The sequence below is a fragment of the Hipposideros armiger genome, unplaced genomic scaffold (genome assembly GCF_001890085.2).
Source record: "Hipposideros armiger isolate ML-2016 unplaced genomic scaffold, ASM189008v1 scaffold_186, whole genome shotgun sequence".
Classification (NCBI taxonomy): Eukaryota; Metazoa; Chordata; class Mammalia; order Chiroptera; family Hipposideridae; genus Hipposideros; species Hipposideros armiger.
The window spans coordinates 1593976-1614971 of record NW_017731536.1 but is presented as its reverse complement, the minus strand read 5'-3'; the positions used below and the strand labels follow the sequence as shown (position 1 = coordinate 1614971).

The 20996-nt window shown below is 36.5% G+C and overlaps 1 protein-coding gene across 7 annotated transcripts in view; it reads left to right on the top strand.

Moving 5' to 3' along the window:
- The window catches only part of SMAD2 (SMAD family member 2), an 89632-nt gene that overhangs the window by 9864 nt on the left and 58772 nt on the right, over positions 1-20996 (top strand). For 4 of the 7 annotated variants that reach the window (XM_019652726.1, XM_019652723.1, XM_019652722.1 and 1 more), the window contains one exon: positions 16017-16304. In XM_019652726.1, coding sequence (XP_019508271.1) covers positions 16069-16304 — 236 coding nt within the window. In that variant the 5' untranslated portion in view covers positions 16017-16068. Of the gene's footprint in view, positions 1-16016; positions 16305-20996 lie in introns of those variants that run through there. The other 3 variants (XR_002125160.1, XM_019652727.1, XM_019652728.1) reach the window with 1 other exon arrangement.

Genomic DNA, 20996 nt, shown 5'->3' with positions numbered 1-20996 from the left:
TTTCTGTTGGACAGCACTGGTATAAAGAGGTTCCACACATATATAAACATGTATGAATATATGAGAATTTCTCTAATCAGGCAGGTTTTTTTCCTTCTGCATTGTAATGTATGGGATCAGAAATCCCTTGCTAAGATGTTGGTTAAAAGAGAGGTACCAGGCTGTTCTTTATTGTCTCATTTATTCTCAGCCATTTACCGTGATCATTGTGGGCCTCATCAGTGAAAGTCACACATACATTGACTTTTACGATGTTTGTTCGCTTTGGAGAGAATACTGGCATTACTCTTGGCTACATGGCTTTGAACCTGCTCCAATTTACACTGGTTACTTGTACACCTAGTACACAACAGTCAACCTGGGACCCCCCCCTTCACTGCCATCTTAGGAGATTTCTTTATCGCTCTTTTCGTAAGATCTCCTACTCTTGTTTTGCTCTCCCTCCTCTTGATGAAACATATTCTTCAGGACTTGCCTTGAGAAAGAGTGTGTAGGGTAAATGTTTGTATATGTTACATGTCTGAAAATAATACCTTTATTCTACTCTGATTGGGTAATAGAATAATGGGTTGGAAATAACTTTTTTTCCCCTCAGAATTATGATGGCACTGATATATTGACTTCACTTACAACATCACTGTTGAGAAAACCAAAGTCATTCTGATCCTTTTCTATATTACCTGTTTTTTTCTTCCTGGGGACTTTAGGCTCTTTCGCTGTCCTCAGCATTCTGAAGTTTCACAGCCACTGGCATTGATGTGGGTGTGTCTTACCTTTTGTCCTGGGGTCTTAATGAGCCCTTCCAATCTGGAAACTCCTATCTTTCTGTTCAGGGGATATTTCTTGATTTCTTTGATTGATCACCCCCACCCTCCATTATCTCTGATGCCTTTTTGGAAGTCCTGTTTGGAATCGGACCTCCTGAAGTGGTCCTCCAATTTTCTTCACTTTTCTCTACTGTTTTTCATCTTTCTTTTTCTACAGCCCTTCTGTTGATATCCCCCCTCCCCATTTCTACTATCATGAGCTGTGAAGTTATTTAAGAGCTCTTTTATTCTTAATCAGTGTTCCCTTTGTACAACATGCTGCTCTAGCTTCAGAATTGCTATATCTTCTCTTATTTCTCTGGGTATATTGTCGATTTTTACAATGTTTTCTTTCTCTGTCTCATGTTTCTTGAAGCTGCATTTTTCTGTTTTTGTTTGCCATTTTTCCTCAGATAAAGTAATCCTTGGTTAAGAAGGTAAAGGTCTGAAAAGCTCATTGGAAACTAAGCACGTGGGTGAGACTTGTCTCCTTTCATTTTCACTGTAGAGTGATCTGAGTGGGCTGTTTGTTGGTAAACTCTCAATATTAGTGTTTGTATGTCTTGCCTCCTGGGTTGGTCAGGTACCCCAAAGAGGAATCTCAGTCTGACTAAATGGGTAAAGGTCTGGCTGCTAGTATTTTGGGAACCAGGACACAGTGGAGGAAGGCTTGGGGAACCTCTGCATTTAGCATGCAGTATGCTAATGTTCACTTAATCCCCCTCTTCTCCTGATGGTACCCAGGCCATCTCCTAGTCCAGGGAGACTGTTCCAGTCTTCTGGAGAGGAAGAGGGGCAGGTACCCATGTAGGGATGTAAATGCTTCTCAAATATCTCTCACCCAGTCCTGCCTATTCTGTCTCCTTAGCCACCTGGCCCTCAGTTCCTGCTCTGACCAGTGCTGCTACTTAACCTTTTGAGGAGTCTGCTGTGGAAATCAGAATGTTTCCCTACAGCTAGCCTAGAATTAGTAGTTTCTCTTGGTAGTTCCTATTTGCTACTCATCTATCCATTTCCCTGTTATCAAAATGTTGCTTGTTTCTTCCTTACTCTTCTCCCTATCCTTGTGAGATTGTCTTTTTTTTCTTTTTAAATTATTTTATTTTGGTTTTTAATAGGCTGCTGTCTAAACCTGTAACCCACTAATTAAAGTTTTTTATTAAAAAAATTTTAAGGATAACCCTCTGAAAGAATTAATATAGAATGTATAACTCCAAATTAGTAGGGATAAGGAGGGTATGGAAATGAAGAAAATTGAGTCATTTCAATAGAGGCAGGAAAAGAGAAAGAAGAAGCAAGGAAAATGCATAGGAATTAGAATACACAAAAAGTTGATAGAAAATAAATACCTCCATAAACCCAATACATAATTTCAGATTAAGCTTACTGGTTAAAGGAGAATGAAAACTTTTTTAAAAATCCAACCAAATGCTTTTTATTTGTAGATACCTAAAAGATGGTGACATAATTTCAAAGTAAAGGAATGTAAAAAGATATGTACTAGGCATAAGCTGTGTCTTAGTCTGTTTGGGCAGCTATAACAGAATTCCATAGACGGGGTGGATTATTAACAGTAGACATTTATTTCCCACAGTTCTGGAGGCCGGGAAGTCCAAGTTCAAGATGCCAGCAGGTTTGGTGTCTGGGGAGGGCCCGCTTCCTAGTTCATAGGCAGTTTTCTTTTTGTCATAACTTCATATGGCTGAAGGGGGCAAGGGAACTTCGTCGGGTCTCTTATAAGGGCACTAATCCCATTCATGATGGCTCCACTCATGACCTAATCACCTGTTAAAGGCCCCACCTCCAGATACCATCATATTGGGGATTAGGTTTCAACATAATGAATTTTGGGTAAGGGGTGACAACAGATTTTCAGTCTGTAGCAATCTATGTGGTAAAATTGGCAGAATTACAAAGATAAGTCGACAAATGTATAATCATAGTAGGAGACTTTAATATACTTCTCAGTAATTTAGGAAAAGGTAGATAAATATAAGGTTGTAAAGGATTGGAAAAATGCAATTACCAAGCATAAAACAATTACAGAAGATGTATTCTTTTCAAGTACCCATGGAATTTTACAAAAATTGTTTATGTACTAGACCTCAAAGCAAGTGTTAGCAAATTCCTAAGAATTGATACCTTACAGATCACATCATTGGACTCTAGTGCAGTTAAGTTAGAAACATAAAGCGGGATAACGACTATTCCCTAATGCAAAACCGTATACTGAAAAGCATATTTCTGAATTTATGAGATGAAGAGCAACTCATAAAAATTAGAATATGTTTACAACAGAATGATGAAAATATACCACTTGTCAAACCTGGGATAACAGCAAAAAGTACTGTTTACCTATCTGAGAAATTTAGAACCTTAAATGTTTATTAGTAAAGAACTAAAAATTAATGAATTAACTATATAGTTAATGAGTTAGAAAAAGAAAGGAAGTTGAAAACATTAATGAGAAAAAAGTTATAATTTGATCAACTAAACCAAAGGTCTTAAGTTGAAAAGACTGTTTGCCAAGTTTGATAAAGCAAAAGAAGGTACAGATGGGAAATGAAGAAGGGAGTGAGTTTTTAAAACTAATAACACTGAACAGCTTTTTGCCTTTAAATTTAAAAGCAGAATAGACAATTTCTAGCAAAATAAATTTCTTACCAAAATTGGCTTAAGAATAAGAAACTTGACTAGATTAAAATTTGAAAACTTAAATTCATAGTTAGAAATCTACCTACACTAAAAAAAATTTAAGTAAACAATTAGAAGCAAAGCAAAACCCAAGTGAAAACTGCAGATGGGCAAGTTCTACAAAACATGAGGAATCGGTAATTCCAATCTTAATACAAAATGTTATAAAAAAAGTAAAAAATCATTTTGCAAGTCTCCTGTAATCTTGATACCTCCAAAGGGACAAGGAAGGGTATTATGAGAAGAGAGAAGGGAAATATATAGGCCACATCTCAAATGCCAATAAAAGTTATAGGTAAAAGGTTAGTATTTGCTCAAAACAAAAAATACCATGACTAATTAGGGGTTATCTCAGAAATGTAAAGATGCTTAAATGTTAGAAACTGTAATTAAAGTTCATCACTTTAACACATCAAAGCCAAAAAGCCATATGATAGTCTTGACTAGATTATAATTTAAAAACTTAAATTCATAGTTAGAATTCTACCTACACCAAAATAAAGTTAAGTAAAAAACCAAAAACAAAAAAGCAAAACCCAAATAAAAACCCCAGATGGATGAAGGGAAAAAACATGATAAATTCAGTACCCATTCTTGACAAAAATTCTTAGAAACTAGGAATATAAGAGTGTGTTGGGTTTTTGGTGTGTTTTTTTTAAACACAGAAGAGAACATATGGTGTGATTCCAGTTATATGAATTTCTAGAACAGGTAAAATTACTCTGATAGAAATCAGATCAGTAATTGCCTGGGGGTGTGGAAGGTAGATTTACTGAAAGGATCACAAGGAAACTTTCTGAGATGATGGAATTGTTCTGTGTCTTGACTGGGATAATGGTTATATGGACATATACATTTGTCAGAACTCATTGAACTGTATACTTAACATCTGTTCATTTCATTATATGTAAGTTAATGCCTCAATAAAGTCGATTTAAAAAATGAATATATAAAAACCAATGCATGTCTATATATCAAAACAAACATAATTTAAACTAAAAAAACCCACTGATTAAAATGGCAACACAAACTACAAATCCCTATGAAAAAGTAAAATGAAAATGTGTGGTAACTTAATGGAGCAAATTGTAAGGCCCATATAATTCAAATTATAAGAAGATATACTTGTGTTTATGAATGGAAGATATAATATCATAAATACGTCAGTTTTCCTCTACTTGTTTATAAATTCAGTGTCATTTCAGTTAAATCCCAGGAGGTAAAAGAATTTACTTTATCAGGTACCATGACGTATTCTGTAACTTTGATTGTTAAAGCATGATGGCATTTGCCTCAGATATAGACTAATGGAAGAAATGAAAAGAGCCCAGAAACACGAGTAGCATTGTAACCAGTAGGGACAAGATTCAATTTATCCTGCTGGTATACTGTGTTCTTTGCTGGGGAGTGTCACACCATACACAAAAATAAATTGCATGTATGAAAGGCAAAACTAGTCTTTATGACTTTTAAAAGATGACAACGTGGAAGAATTTTTAAGATGGTACAAATGTACGCATAATAGAAGATTTAAAATAATGTATAGATTTGAGCACATTAAAGTCACTTGCTGGGTGAAGATATATGTGACGTGTAATTGACAAAAGATTATTACCCAGAATATATAAAGTAATTCCTGTGATAAAAAGATGGTGAATATGAACAAATCATTCAGAAGAATAGAATGCTGAAAAGTCAATAAACATGAAAATATTCTCAAACTTACTAGTAATTACGGAAGTGCAAAACAGCAGCAGCCCTTTGCACCCATCCTTTTGGCAAAGAGTTCAAGGGACCAAATCATGTCAAGTGTTGGTGATATTGGGAAAAATAACAACTCAATTCCCTGGCGGGAATGATAGTTGATAGAACCATGTTGACAGTACTGTCTGCACATTCTATGCAGCATTTCCTTTTCCTTGGTACATGTCTTAAGGCAGTGCCTTTCATACATTTTGACAGACTCATGGTGGGGAATATATTTTACATGTGACAAAAACGGAATTAAAATATTTGAAATAATTTAAGTGTATTCTGTTTTCTCATTAATCTTAAATTTGCTTTTGTTTCTATTTTCTATTTTTTTCTTTTTAAAAGAATATTTCTCAGAATCAACTAAATTGACTTCATGTTCACTAATGCACAACCCTCAATTTAGAGAAATAGTAGGATGTAACATGGTAAAATGTCTGTTTTGAGAGAGAGAGAGAGAGAGATGGGGAGAGAGGGAGAGAGAGAGAGAGAGAAAATGAATAGGTTGCAGGGCTTCTTTTTTGATCAAGAAGTTTGAAAATTTCTGACCTTAACAAGCTCTTATATGTATAAGAAGATGTATGAGAATGCCAGACTACTCATGGCAGCTTGTAAGGGTGGAAAATGAAAAACCTAAGTAGTCATCAAAAGGAGACTGAACAGTGAATTGTGATAGAGTCACGCAATGGAATGCTATATGACAACTAGAATGAACTAGAGTTGAGGATTATATATGTATCAATGTGGATAATTATAATAGTGAAAAAATTGAACTGACATGAACAAGATTAAAATTTCATATAGGTGTATAAAATGTGCAAAACTTTATTGGATGGATACAATATGTAGCAAACTGTTAAATGACCATGGGGGAAAATTACAATGGTGGTTATCTCTGCGAAGCAAGAGGGAGGGGAATGGGATCCGAAAGATAAACCTAGGGGACATTGGCTATACATCAATCTATATGATGTCTAATTTTTTATATTCAACCAAATACTGCAAAATGGTAAGAGTTGGCAGAACTGGATGGGAGGTCCAGGGGTATTTCAGTGTGCTTTTTTTTTAAGCTGAGCCATCCTGCCACCTGTTGGCAGCTCAGCGGCTGCTCAGCTTGGGCTGGGAATCGAACCGCTGTTACTCAGAGCTCAAACTCTTGAGCCAGCTCTTAACCAGCTGAGCCATTCGGCCGGCCCCTCAGTATGTTGTTGTTGTTTTTTTTGTATGATTGAAGTATTTAATTTTTTAAAATAAACATCCCATTCACAATCAAACCCAAGATACCTGGAGGAATAAGCAAATTTAGCCAGACATATAAGACTTTTATGGAGAAAATTAGATAACTTTTATTGATGGATATTAAGTCCAAAATAAGTGGAAACATCTCATTTTCATAAATAGAAATAGTCAGTATCATATTAGTTCTCCACAAATTAATATAAATTCACTACACTTCAATCAGAATCCTATATCTGGTGGAATTTGACAAGCTAAACTTAACCAACATAAATTTGAAAAAGGCTCACCCTGCAGATATCAGCACTTAGGAGAAGCAATAATGACAAAATTCTGTGATATTAGATAAAAATGAACAAGTACACCAATGAACAGAATATAAAGCTCCCATCAGACATTTATTTATAGGGATTTGATATGTGACAGGAGTAGCATTATGAATTATTAAAGAAAAGATAAACTAATAAATGCTGCTGATAAAATAGGCTATCCTTATAGGAGGTGTTTAGATTGCTATCTCACCCCTTAAATAAAAACAAATTCCTTATATGTTGGAAACCTGAATGTGAAAAGCAAAACTAAAATGTCTACAAGAATACATAGGGGGAATATCTTCACAGCATCAGGGTGTTTCTTCGTGCCTCAGATTCCTCATTTGTATTAATAGTACCTATTCCACTGGATTCTGATGCGAGTTCAATGAGTTAATGTTTACGTGTCAGACTAATGCGTCCTAAAGTAAGCACTCAAATATTTCCTACTGTATTTGGGGGCAGAAAGGAATTTCTTTAAAATGCAAAATGCTGTCATAAAATATTTTAGATTAAAATATAAATTGTTGTAAAAGACAACATAAAATGAAAAAAACATTCTAAGGATTTGGAGACTTGTTGAAATACATATTCAGTGATAGGGTTTATATAAGAAGAAAAACAGTAAGCAAAGGACACCACAATTGATGACTCCGCAAATAATATGAACTGTACTTCAATAAAACGTAGAGAATGCTATTTGTAAAACTATGTTGTACAGTTAACTTGATGGGTTTTTTGCTAGTTCAGGATAATCAGACCTCTTAACTGAAACTTTCCAGTGAGTAATCTTAGAATCCCAATTTTACTAAGGTATTACTTGATAAACTTTCTTATTTAGCTGTAAAGATAAAGTCTTCCTTGTCTCTTGAAATCTGCATTATGTGAGTATCACTTATTGCTGGAATTAGGAACAGAATTAGCATCTGAACTTATTTTTCAATTCTGGCAGATGTTGATAAAAATTCTTCTAACTTCAGTACAGAACTTGCTACCACACTATTGAAAGGAATCTGTATATTCTGTGAATGACTCATTCACATTTCAATAACAACTTGATCAGAAATTTCGTTTTCTTATTTTCTTATTCCATTTTGTCTCCTACTTGGAACATAATTGACATTGATGCCTTGTAAAAGCCTAAATTCAGTCTGTTTACGTTTCAAAACTATTAGCTAAATATGATACCTTAGCTATTTAAAATGCTCAACTGGTTGAAATACATTATCATCAGGACTGAAAAATATTATTGCATAATTGAAAAATTTTTCAGAGATAATTAGCCAGATGTCAGCCTTAGTTACTAAGACATGACAACTGAAGGCTGATAACTTGAAGTGATCAAATAGTTCCAAAGTGGCCGTAACTACTGTTCTAAGACATGGGGCACTGAAATCATGTGGCAGTACTAGGTCATGAGGTCATTCAGATGACCCAGAATAGGCTTAAACTTTTCACGTTTTCATTTCCATTAAGAAAAAAATCAAAAGGTTTTGTAGTAAACGTTTAGATCTCCAAGAACACACCTCATAAGAAACATTTCTTTTAACAAAAGTGTAACAGAGAACCTGCTCCCTTTCTTCCTAACACTGGGAATCCCTTTCATTTTTGCTGATCATATAAAAGTTTAATTTTTATTCATTTCATTTGGCTGAGTTCTCATGAATGGATTAATTGAACCAAAGGTAAAGACACTTTTAGGTAAATTCTTGTTATATTGCACTTGTGATATTAGTTTTTCACAAGGAACAGGGATCCTTCATGTAATTCACTGAGTTCTATGGATAAAATTGCTGTAGGGCTGGAACAGGACCCAGAGTCTTCAGAAACTAAGCCTGGAGACCTGCTGCTCTGCTTTTCTGTAGGACTAGCCTCTGCCTCTCTTGGGCACACACACACTTATTTGTGTGCTGACTACCCTGTATTTGGAACCTCTGCCTCCTTGTCATATAATGAACACGGCTACTTGTATATAGGCGTGTATAATACCCTGTAACCTTGGCCTTCAGATTTGCTTTTTCTGTGTTCCAAATAGTGATTAGGGTACCATTCATTACCTGCTGCTCAGTTACATTAGTTAGCAGCAGTTATCTTTGAATCCTCTATTTTTCCTAAACTGTCCACATTTAGTTGGTCAATAACATAATATGAATTGTCTCTAAAATAACTGAAGTAGTAGTCCTATCATTAGCACCAACTTCTGTCTGCAGCTTTTTAATCTCTCCCGTCTCCTATCACATTGCTTCCTTGTACTCATATTCTAGCAATACCTTCAATTTTTTGTTTGTTTGTAACTCCTAACATGTTTCCTATCTCTAGAAAATGAACTTTCTGTCGGGTGTACTCTCTTTCTCTGATCTTCAGACTTCTGCACTGGTGGTGCGTTTGTGATAACCTCTCCCTTCCAAAGGTTGAATTAATAAGCATGTTCTCTGTTCGGATAAGACTGTCACATGGTATTGAGGTTTGTGTGGCTGGCTTCCCTACAGCATGCTTTCTGTCAGAGGAGGAATTCAGCAGAGGCCAAAGGTAACCAAGCATACCTTTTGCTACCTGGTAGTCCCACATGTCTGCTGTGATGGCTTATTACATGTGTTTGTTGGAGTTTTGTGGGTTACTTTATTTTGTCAAGTTGTAGTTTTATATATGATAGTGCTTATTTATGTGTATTATTATAGAGCCTGCCACTATAGACAGCAATGCCACTGTCAAGTTCTCGTTGTTCTTTGCTTAGCTTACAATTCCTCACTTTCCCATCATGTCTGCTGTATTGCTAAAGAAAGCCACATAATCCTGCTAATTGGCTCCTTTCAAATTTTTAGTGTCTGAACCACAGCTGGGCTGTATCACAGGTGCCAGGGCAGCATTGTTATGTGGAGTTCCTTGAGAACTCCCTAAAAAAGTGTTTCCATGGCCAAATTTGTGAAATTTGGCATCCTGTATTGCCTCTTTTGGGAGACCCTTGGGGCAGTCTCCTGAATTGAGGTTTGGGACTCAATCACGTTTGCATTTTGAGGGGAATGAATATAATTATTAATTAGAGTGTAACCGTTATTTTCTAGCACACTAGACCAAGGCCTAAGTATCTTCAGTTGGAAGACCTTCTTTGAGAATGGTCTAAGAATTCAAAGTTCTTTTTTGAGAATTATGCTTGCATTTATTTTTTGTAATAAATATATAGATCTAGTACAACCACCTTACCACTGGTGCCCCATCTAAGTTTGTGACTGGATGTCATTTGGGCTCTCAATAAAATTTCCCAGACCCTGTTCCCCAGTATCTGCCTCAGTGTGCCTGCAGAGGCTACCGCAGTTTGTGGGCAGATGTTTCTAGGCTTCCATCTTTGGTCAACTGCAGCCTCCTCTCTTCTGAAATTTATACTGTGCATTGGCATTTTGAAGGTTTGAGAAATTCTTAAAGAGATCCATTTAACTTCGTTTATCATGGATTTTTTTTTATTTTTTATGGGGGAATTGGGGAAGGGGACAGTGTTGGGGAATTGGGGAAGGGGAACAGCCAAGTTGTTGTCCTTCAATCTTAGTTGGGGAGGGCGCAGCCAGCTCAGCTCCAAGTCCAGTCGCCATCTGTCCGCCCGTCAGCAGCTCTCGGCCGTTCAGGTCAAGGTGCCGAGTTCAATCTTAGTTGTGGGTGGGTGTAGCCCACCATCCCATGTGGCAGTCAAATCGGAAACCTTGTTGTTAGGAGCACGTGCTCTCACCAGCTGAGCCATCCTGCCACCTGTTGGCAGCTCAGCTTGGGCACAGCTCACTAGCCCATGTGGGAATCGAACCAGTGACCCTCAATCTCAGAGCTTGCACTGTTAACCAACTGAGCCACTCAGCTGGCCCTTTAATGGTGTCTTTTGATAAGCAGACATTTTAAACTTTGATGAGGTTCGCTTTATTTATATTTCTTTTGTGGTTAGTGCTTTTTTATGTTTATGGACATAAAAGTATTTTGTGTTTTCCTCTAAGAGCTTAAGATTCTGCTTTCCTATTCAGGATGGAGTAAGATAGGGGTTGAGGCTTATCCTTTTCCATATTGTTGAAAAGTTGTTGAAAAATAAATTGGCTTGGCACCTTGGTGGAAAATGAGTTGACTGCGTATATATGCATGAGTCTATTTCTGGACTGTCTCGCTTCTGTTTTATCTATCTTATCTATCTATTCCCACTGTATACTCCTGATTACTAAGGCATTTTAGTAAGTCTCGAAATAAGGTGGTGTAAGCCCTCCAATATCCTCTTTTTTTTTCCCCAAGATTGATTTGTTTTAGATTTATTTTTTGTTTGTTTCCATAGAAATTTTAACATCAACATATCTATTTATTTTTTACAAAAATCCTGCTGGAATTTTGATAGGGGTCACGTTGAATTTATATATCAAACTGGGAAGAATGGACATTGAACAGTATTGAGCCTTCCAGTCTATGAGTATGATCTCTCTTCATTTCAGTCTTTCATTTGTTTTTTGTTTTTTGGTTTTTTTAAAGATTTTTATTGGGGAATTGGGGGATGGGAACAGCGCTGAGAAATTGGGGGAAGGGGAACAGACAAGTTGCTGTCGTTTTGTTCTTCAGTCTAGTTGTGGAAGGTGTCGCTTCACTGGCCCAAGCTGGCACCATCATTGCACTCTTCCTGGACGAGGCAGATCAGTCGCCGGCTTCTGGACGGCCGCTCACTGTGGTTGCTGGCTGCACACGGTAGCCCATGGCAACCCACTGCCAAAGAGGCTGCAGCCTATGCCGTCGCCGGCGACTCATGGCAGCCCAGCTCCAGGTTGAGCTGTTGTTCAGCATCTTAGCTGTNCCTCATATGTGGGATCCGAACCGGGGCCCTCTGGCATCCCAAGCCAGTTCTTAACCATCGCGCCACTCGGTCGGCCCGAGTCTTTCATTTGTTTTAATAATACTTTGCAATTCTTAGTGTAGACGTCTTGAATATATTTAGATCTGTAGATTTTTTGTCGCAATTTTAACTGGTATTTCTTTAAATTTCGTTTTCTAATTCTTTGCTTGTATGTAGAAATAAACTTAATTTTTGTATGTGGACCTTATATCTTGAAACCTTGCTCTAAATTCACTTAATAGTTTTACTGATATTTTGGAGATTCCATGCAGTTTTCCATGGAGACAATCAGATCATCGAGAATATACTACTTTCTTTCCAACTTTTATGCCTTTTATGTCTCTTTCTTGCCTTAGTGTGCTGGCTTTATCATCCCGTACAGAATTGAATAGAAATGATGACAGTGGACATCCTTGTTTGATTCTCAAATCATGAGGGAACGGGACTTAATATTTCACCATTATGTTACTAGCCCTAGGTTCTTCATATATGTCCTTTTTGAAGTTGAAGAACTTCCTCCTCTTTTCTATTTCTAGTTTGCTGAACATTTTTAATCAAGGATATTACATAAACATTGTCAAATGCTTTTTGACGTTAAGTTAGTAGAGTCATAGGTGTTTTCTCCTTTATACTGCAAATGAGATGCTTGACATTTTTAATGTTAAACCATTTTTGTCCTTTGGGATAAACCCAACTTGGCGATGATGTATTACTTTTTCTATATGTTACTAGATGTGATTTGCTAATATTTTGTTAAGGAGTTTTTCATCTAGCAGTAGTAGACTTTTGCTCTGTATTAGGATCTTGAGTCCAAGCCAGTTTCTTGAGCCTGTTTAAATGTCAGATAGCTTTTCCTTCTTCTCATTCCTCAGCATCAGTGTAGACTAGTTATTGTTACTTGGAGAAAGGCTTGTTTTTGTGTGGGAGGTGGTGTAGCTTCTGCCTTCTTCCCTTTCCCCAGCAGTACATAGCTGTTGCTCTACTCTTCCCCTTGAGGCAGGGCATCTTTCCATGGGCCCTGGGTATAGGAGGCTTTCCTGCATTTCCCCTACTGGCTGAAGGCTTTTGTTTTATATGAGATGCCACTAAAGGGGAGAAGCTAGCTTCCATCTCTTGCCTCATGCCAGTCCTTTTAAAGAGAAGTTAGCTGAGAACCTTGGAAAAGCACTTGAAATGAGTGCAGATTCCCTTCTGTCTGTGTCTTCTAGGGAGTCTTACTTAACTCATCCTAGTTGAAACTTTTATCTTTACTTTTACCTTTAATATTCAGTAGGTTGACTATGATTATGTTTACTTTGCATGTGAGGGTTGATATTGGCCATCATTTTTAGAAAGCTGTTGGCGGCCATTATCTCTTAGATTTTTTTCTGCTCCATTCTCTTTCATCTCCTGGGACTCCAGTTAAACTCCAGTTCAATCCAATTGACATTTGGTCTTGGATGTTTTGGAGTTTGTTTGTTTTCCCACATTGCTTTCTCTTTGTATTTCAATTCAGTTACTTTAATTTGGCCTTTCTTCAAATTCACTGCTCTTTCCTGTTTGTATTAAACCCATCTATAGAAGTCTATACTTTCTGATGCTGTATTTTTAATTTTAACATTCCACTGTGATCCTTTCTTGTAGCTTCAATGTCTATGATGAAATTCTCCATTTCATTATGCCAGCCGCCAATCTCTTCCATCAGATCCTTTAGTGTTTTTATCATAGATTTTTCAGTCTATGTTTGGTAATTCCAACATCTGGGCCCTCTCTGATCTGACTATATTAATAATTTCATTTTCTGACTATGATTTGCTAATCCCTGTGTCTTGTAATTTTTGCTTGAACCCTGAACATTTGTATAAAAACAGTACAGATAGAAGTAAATATTTACAACCAGAAAATGGGCCATCATTTCTTGTTAGTCTGATAGTGGGGCTAAGGCAATAAGATGAATAGTCAAGCTAGTTATAAGCTTTGTTGCAACTTTAGTTTGGTTTAGTTCAAGTGTTTTGCGAGTAGGTTTAGGACTTGCTCTACGATTTGTTGTCTGGTTGTAATTTCAGTTACCTCTTTGTGCTTTATATCTGAGCCATCAGCTTTCTGAACTGGGGGCAATTTCTCTGCCCAGCTGTCGGTTTCTTGGTCATTCTGGTGTTCTTTTGTGCCTAGTGTGCTATTTCTCTACTAGTAACACTTTCCAGAGTTTTCTCTTAGCAAACCTTCCCTACTCCCAGCCTTGGTAGTTTAATGTCCAGAGTATTTGGATAGAAGTTTTTCTCTCAGCAGTCTGTCCTCACCTCAGCCTTTGGCAGCTGCTGAATGGAGTGATATCTCTCACTTCTCCCCCGCCCCCATCAGAGGACAGATTCATTGCATTTGAGGCAGACCATAAGCTTCTTAGGGTGTCTCTCAGCTTTCCAGCTCCGCCCCCCAACATACTTAGCAAGCACTTGGTGAAGACCCTTGTGAATGAGTGGATGGGTAGTACAGGTTGGCTCTATGAACTCTTTGGAATTCTAATACATCTTGTCAGCCTACATGTTGCTGTTAAGATTTATTAAAGTTTCAGGGACCGACCGAGTGGCTCATTTGATAAAAGAGCTTGCTTAAGAGTGTGAGCTCAGAGCAGCAGCGGTTCGATGCCCGGCCCAAGCTGAGCTGCCAACAGGTGGCAGGAAGGCTCAGCTAAAAAAAGAAAGAAAAAAAAAGATTTATTAAAGTTTAACCTGGGTTCTCCTTACCGTCATCTGTGGTGGAATTATTCCTCCTTAGCCACTCCACCAGGAAAGAGACCACTGTGGCCTCTCTTCTGTGAAGGCTCAACACTTTTTGGAAGTTAGTTCCACTTGTCTCTTAGTTTGAGATTGAATACATCAACATTAAAATTTAATTGAGCTTGTGGAAAATGCAGGAAGAATTTGTGGTGGGTGCATAGAAAACTAAGCAAATGAGAAACTAAGATAATTAACTCTGGGGATAAGAAAGACTTGTACAAAAAGGAAAACATTATATAGTAAGTTTGCTACTACCGTAGTCTCTTCAGGTACAAAACTACAATTGGTAGATGATTATCTTTAAGGTTAGAGGAATGTGAGTGGTCATGGTGTAAATCCTCATTTTCCATAGAAAAATCAATAGATAATACCTAAACTTGATATTTTAAAGGATACCATTATAAGCCTATTACTGTAGGTTCTCCCTTATCCATGGGGAATACATTCTAAGACCTCCAGTGAATGCCTGAACATAGGTAGTACCAAACTCTATATATCTTTTATTTTCTCCTATGCATATATACCTATGATAAAGTTTTATTTATAAATTAGACACAGTAAGAGATGAACAACAATAACTAGGAATAAAATAGAACAACTATAACAAAGTACTGTAACAAAAGTTATGTAAATGTGTTATCTGATAACTGCTAAGTGACTAATGGGTGGGGAGTGTATTTAGTGTGGTTATGCTGGACAGAGGGATGATTCACATCCTGGGTGGGACGGAGCTGGACAGCATGAGATCTCATTACACTACTCAGAACGGCGTGCAATTTAAAACTTACAAATTATTTCTGGAATCCTCCATCTAATAATGTTGGACCATGGTCGACCATGGATAACTGAAACCACAGAAAGCAAAACCATGGATAAGGGGGGACTACTATACTGAGTTATAAATAGCAAGAGTAAATAAAAGTTAAAAAGATTTTAAAGAATTGTACCTCAAAATGAGAAGAGCAGCTATATTTATATTTGACTATACTCACTATGCACATTATTACTTAGATAAAAATGAAGATGTATTTTTAAAAAAAGGCTTAATTGAAAGTCTCCAGGGATAGTAAAAGTGAACCAAATTACCTTCATTTCTTTATTCTTGTTGTTTACTTCACGCTTGATTCCTTTTCCCTTCTTTTAACTTTAGGTTTTACTTCATGATCCTAAGCCAGTTATGAAAGTTTAAAACTTTGGGGAGAGTGGGCTTGTGAATTAAGAAAATATATTTTTGTTAAGTGTTTTGAGAATAGGTTGAAGTTCTAAAATGTTAGAAAAGTTTTTCTTTTGGTGAAAATATTTTAATTATTGACACCGTTAAAGTTAAAGTAGTATTGTTAGTGATAAACTGGTCCAGTGTTGATAAACATTTTACTTGCAAAATTATTATTGCCCACTTACAACATTGTCTTTTTTGTAAAAGGGTTTGTTTCCACAATTTGTTTAAATTAATAAAGGTATTTTCATGAGTGAAGAATTGAACTTCTGAAAGTCTGTTGTGAAAGTAATAATGTGAATTCCTATCTTATTTTGTAATCTGCTTTTGATATCATGTTGAAATTATTACTTGATTCTAAAGTTAGCCTCTAAATTACCTTTTCCCTATCTTTCCTAGGTTAGATAAAGGAGGATATTTTCTTAGTGTGGATTACTGCCTTGGTAAGAACATGTCGTCCATCTTGCCATTCACTCCACCAGTTGTGAAGAGGCTGCTGGGATGGAAGAAATCTGCAGGCGGATCGGGGGGCGCAGGTGGAGGAGAGCAGAATGGACAGGAAGAAAAATGGTGTGAGAAGGCGGTTAAAAGCTTGGTGAAGAAACTAAAGAAAACAGGACGATTAGATGAGCTTGAGAAAGCCATCACCACTCAAAATTGTAATACTAAATGTGTCACCATACCAAGGTAAGTGTTAGATCAGAAAAATTGATGGTCATGCTGCTGAAAAGTGCTTAAAGGAATCCAAAGGAAAGTTACTGAAATTTTGTTACTTTCAAGTCACCTGTAAATAGTGATTATTAAAGTATGCCAGCTATTTTTAGCCTGTCGTATTAATTTTGTTTTGCTAGTTAGATGTGTTTATTTTACAAGTAATTGTCTTGAATGGTGAGAAGTTTAATCAAGGAAAATAAAATACTTAGATTGTATTTAGTTAATCTTCATTGTCTTCATTTAACTTTGTTTGCGAAGTGCTTCCTTGTATGTTATCCTAATTTCTGTGATTGAATGACAGTTAAGTAAAGATTCAATGCTTTTTCTATCACTAGTGCAGCAGTGACTGACGGTTTTCTTTCCCCTTGGTCAAAACTTCAGTCAGTAAGGCGTTAAAAGAAGCTGCTAACTTTGTTATGAATTCTATATATTTTTTTGTTTGAGTTGCAGCATTACTTCCAAGAAAGAACAGTATGTGAGGCAGCTTCTTAGATGTTATAGGCAGTCAAACCTGTCTTGAAGACCTACCTGTCTGTATTAGAAGAACCTGTTACTTAAGAGGTTGGAATTTTATTGGTATAATTTAATAATTTATAAATAAGTATCACTGTCAGAAATAGTTATTTAGTTTTTTTTAATAACATAGCAGGTGGTTTTTAAGTATTTTATTACTTTTTGTGTGCATTACAGGGTTTTGGGGAGTGTGAGCATATAGCATTTTCTAAAAGGATTGTTTGCAGTGTCACATATGGGCTAGCATATAGCACATGAAACTATTCTACTTGACATGTTTCCTATGACCTTTGGAAAGCACACTCTGGATACTTGTTGATAATAGACCCAGTAACACTAGCCTATCTACTTGCAAATTCTAATAGAATGTTTCCTGCCTTGTTTGGTGGATTAATTATTGCTTTCTTTTACCTTACTTGTTTCATGTGTATCTTAAATAAGAGTCACTTTTCTTGGTTTATTCTTTTGTTTTACAAATGCTTAAAATGTCTGCTGTGTGCAAGGCAGTGTTTCTAGGAACATGGAGACAGTGCTGAGCAGGCATGAGGTCCCTGCCCTCCTGAGGGACAGATGTACACATTTGAGATGGTAATGAGTGCAAAGAAGACAATGACTGAGGCATAAAAAAGCCGCTTTGGATTAGACTGTGATGCTTAAGCTGAACTTTGAGAAGCATCAAGCTGGCTGAGGTTAGAGTCTTCTAGGCAGAGGAAAGAGCCAGTGTAAAGACGCCAAGGTGGGAAATAGTTTATTGTAATGGAGGATTTAAAATTTGAGCCCAGTAGAGATGGGCATTTTAGGGAATTTGAATTTTAGCCTAAATATAATAGAAAGCAAATAAGGATCTTTTAAAATGGATTTCTAAAATTTAAATCCACTTTTAAAGGATTTTTTACATTTACTTTGCACAAAGATCGCTCTGGCTGCCAGAGACAAATGGTGGGGGGACAGTGGGGCGTGTGTGTGAGTAGAGTGGATGGTGGGCTTGGAAGCAGGGAAGTCAGGAGGTTGTTCCAGTCATCTCCCTGAGAGAGGCTGCAGGCTGTACTGGCACGGTGGCTGTGCTAACATGGGAAGTGGATGGACTTGGCATGGGCATAGGACTTGCTAATGAATTGGCCAAGAATACATCAAGCTGTATTTGTTAATTTTTCATTGTGTAGTGCTGAGCATTTCAATTCAGTAAACATTTGTCAAATATCCACTACATGTGTGATAGGCTCTTCCTCATTGGAGTTAATATACAGTCTCTGCGCTTGAGTTACTTGCTTCTAGTAAGGGAGATAAACTTTAAAAAATAAAAAAGATAATTTCATAAGGTGCAGTGGGTGTTAATGAAAGATGTTTGCTCAGGGAGCTGTGTCCAAAGGAGGGGAACTTTGCCTACTCGGTGGCTTGTGGGAAGTTTCCTTCTGGGGGAAGAGAGGTACCTGGGTTGAATCTTGGTGGGTGTGAAGGAGGAATCTAGTTAGGAGAAGCCGAATTCATCCATAGTAGCACTGTGGTGTTGAGAGTGTGGCGGTAGGAGAGGACTAGTGAAGGGTTCTAAGTTAGTTAATGTCCTGGGAGTGTAAACTGGAGATGGGACATGGCAGGAGTGAGTCTGGGCAGGTAGTAAAGAACCACAGCATGCATTCTGGGAGATCACACTGCACCTGAGTATGATTGGGTGGGGATGGAATCACTGAAGAATCTTAGGTAAAGAAGACTCATAAGTCAAATGAATTTTAAGTACAGCTTCTGGCTGCAGTGAGGAAAATGGTTGTGAGACTGTCAAGAATAGAGGCAGTGGGTATGTTATCTCTCTCATCAATGGAGCTATGTGATCCAGGAAGACACAGAGCCATGTTTTTGCCTGGCTTCATCTAAGGCTCAAATTGCTATAGCAGTGAGGTTATTGACAACAGAGCCTGAGAGCAGAGCTACGCAATCCTGTCCTTTAAGGAGACATGGTAGGTAGCAGCAGCCTACTGATTAAAATTTACAGATGTGGGTATTTTAACTAGTTGAATTTCTTTTCCTTATTTTCCATTCTTTTTATGGTCTATTAGAGAATTTTTCATATCCTAGGGCTTTTTCATCCTTAAAAAATTTTTTTTCTGCTATTTTACTTGGCTAATGAAAGTAAAGTGGGAGTTGTCCATTATCTTGTTTTTCGCTATCAAAAGTTCTTGAAGCTTAGAAACTTGCTTTCTAATTTTGTGTTTTATATTGCAAGAAATGTCGATTTGTTAATGATGTCTATCAAAAAATTTAAGCTTCCACATATAGTTTGGTGCCATATATTTTATTCAGGTTGCTTTGCTTTTAGTTGTAGGATAGTTATATCATGTCAGATTATCAGTCATTCCTTAACTACTAAATTCAGTCAACTCTTAATTATGTAGACTGTAAATGGTGGGGAATGGGGTGGAAAAGGTCCATTATGGATAAACCCAAATGATAATTTAAATAATTTAAAATGTGATAAAAAATGGATTTAGCATAAGCTTATTTACTTAAAATTGCAAGTAAGTTGCTAATAAAATACCTTAAGGTTTTACAAACTTAAAAATACACATACGTTCAATTGATGAGGAACATGAAACATACATTTCTTAATTTAAAAATATGGCAAATATTTTCTGTTAAAATTATGTTTCGTTGACTCTTAATAGCGTTTCTGCCCCTCAACCTTCTACTCCTAATGTGAGAGTGGGACTAAACCTAGGGCAGAAACAGGTCCTTAATAATTACTCTGCCTTCCTAGCTTTGTCTCTGAAGGGATTGAAGCTGTAGTTAAATGTATATGTCACTCCTTCCAACTGTTGTATGTGGGGACACAAAATGATTGATGGGTAGAACTTAACCTCTTAAGCTGCAATGAGCTGAATAGTATAAAGTTTCATGAAGCTTTTGCATCTCAAACATTTTTGAGACTGAGGATTGGAAGAATACTCAGTCATAATCAGAAGAGAAACGGCTTTCAATGCATGTTATGTACAATAAAGCAAAAATTGAAACCAGTGGGGCTGGAGACTGTAACGTTAAAAGCATGGGCTTGTGGGGTTTAAAATGGCAATTTTATGTCCATAAAATTTTGTACATAAACATATAGGAATGTAGAATTTATTCTTATAAACATAAATTACAAGGGCTTTCCTAAGGTGTCATTTTGACCATGTAATCACATTTTGATTTTCATCCTAAGGAAAACCAGGAATACGGTCAAGATTTCTGATATTCATTTCAGTGTTGTTTATAATAGCAAAGAATTAGAAAAACCCAATCCTAACCCATAGTTTCCTTAACTCTAATTATAAAGGACATTTACCCGACTCACTTTACACCAAAATTTAACATGAATAGTAACACAAAAGTTTAGACCAGTCTTATAAGAGTAGATGCAAAAAAGTGTAACTAAAATATCAGAAACTAGAATTATTCAAAACAAAACCACAAAATCATGATTAGGTAAGGTTTATTGTAGGAATGCATAGATTCAACTACAGGAAATCTATTAATATGAGATACTCCATATTTAAGAAAAACTGATCATCTGATAGAACTAGACAGAACTTTCTATAAAACTGTATTCATGTTAAATTAGAAACAATTTTTCTTGATAAAGCATACTTCTAAAAATGTTAACAATCATGAAACTAGACAGAAAGACAGCAAATTGTTAAATAGTGATTATTTATGGATGACCTAAAAAAAGAAATATTCTATAATTTTTTTGTTATATTTAATATAAAAATATGTTTTACTTTTATAAGTAGCACAATTAAATGTTTAGGACTTTTGGGCAATACTTCACGTATTCTTGTCTTTACTTTATTTCCCCTACGAAGTCAACCTTTCTGTTAAAGGATAATTTACATTTATTTATTTTTTTAACGTTCTATTAAATATGTATATATTTGTATTGGTTTTTGCCTTCAAAAAAGTATGTTCCTTAAAACCATAAAGTAATATATGAACATTATTCAAAAATCAACCACAGGTCAACTCAGGTGGAAAAGTGTCTCCCTCCCACCCCTGTTGTTACCTGTCTCATCACAAAATTTTTCTCTTCAGAGGTAATTGTGTTACTAGGGTCTTATTTGTCATTCCAGGATCATACGTTTCTTTTTTTTTTCTTTTTTTTTGGGGGGGGGGGAATTTGGGGGA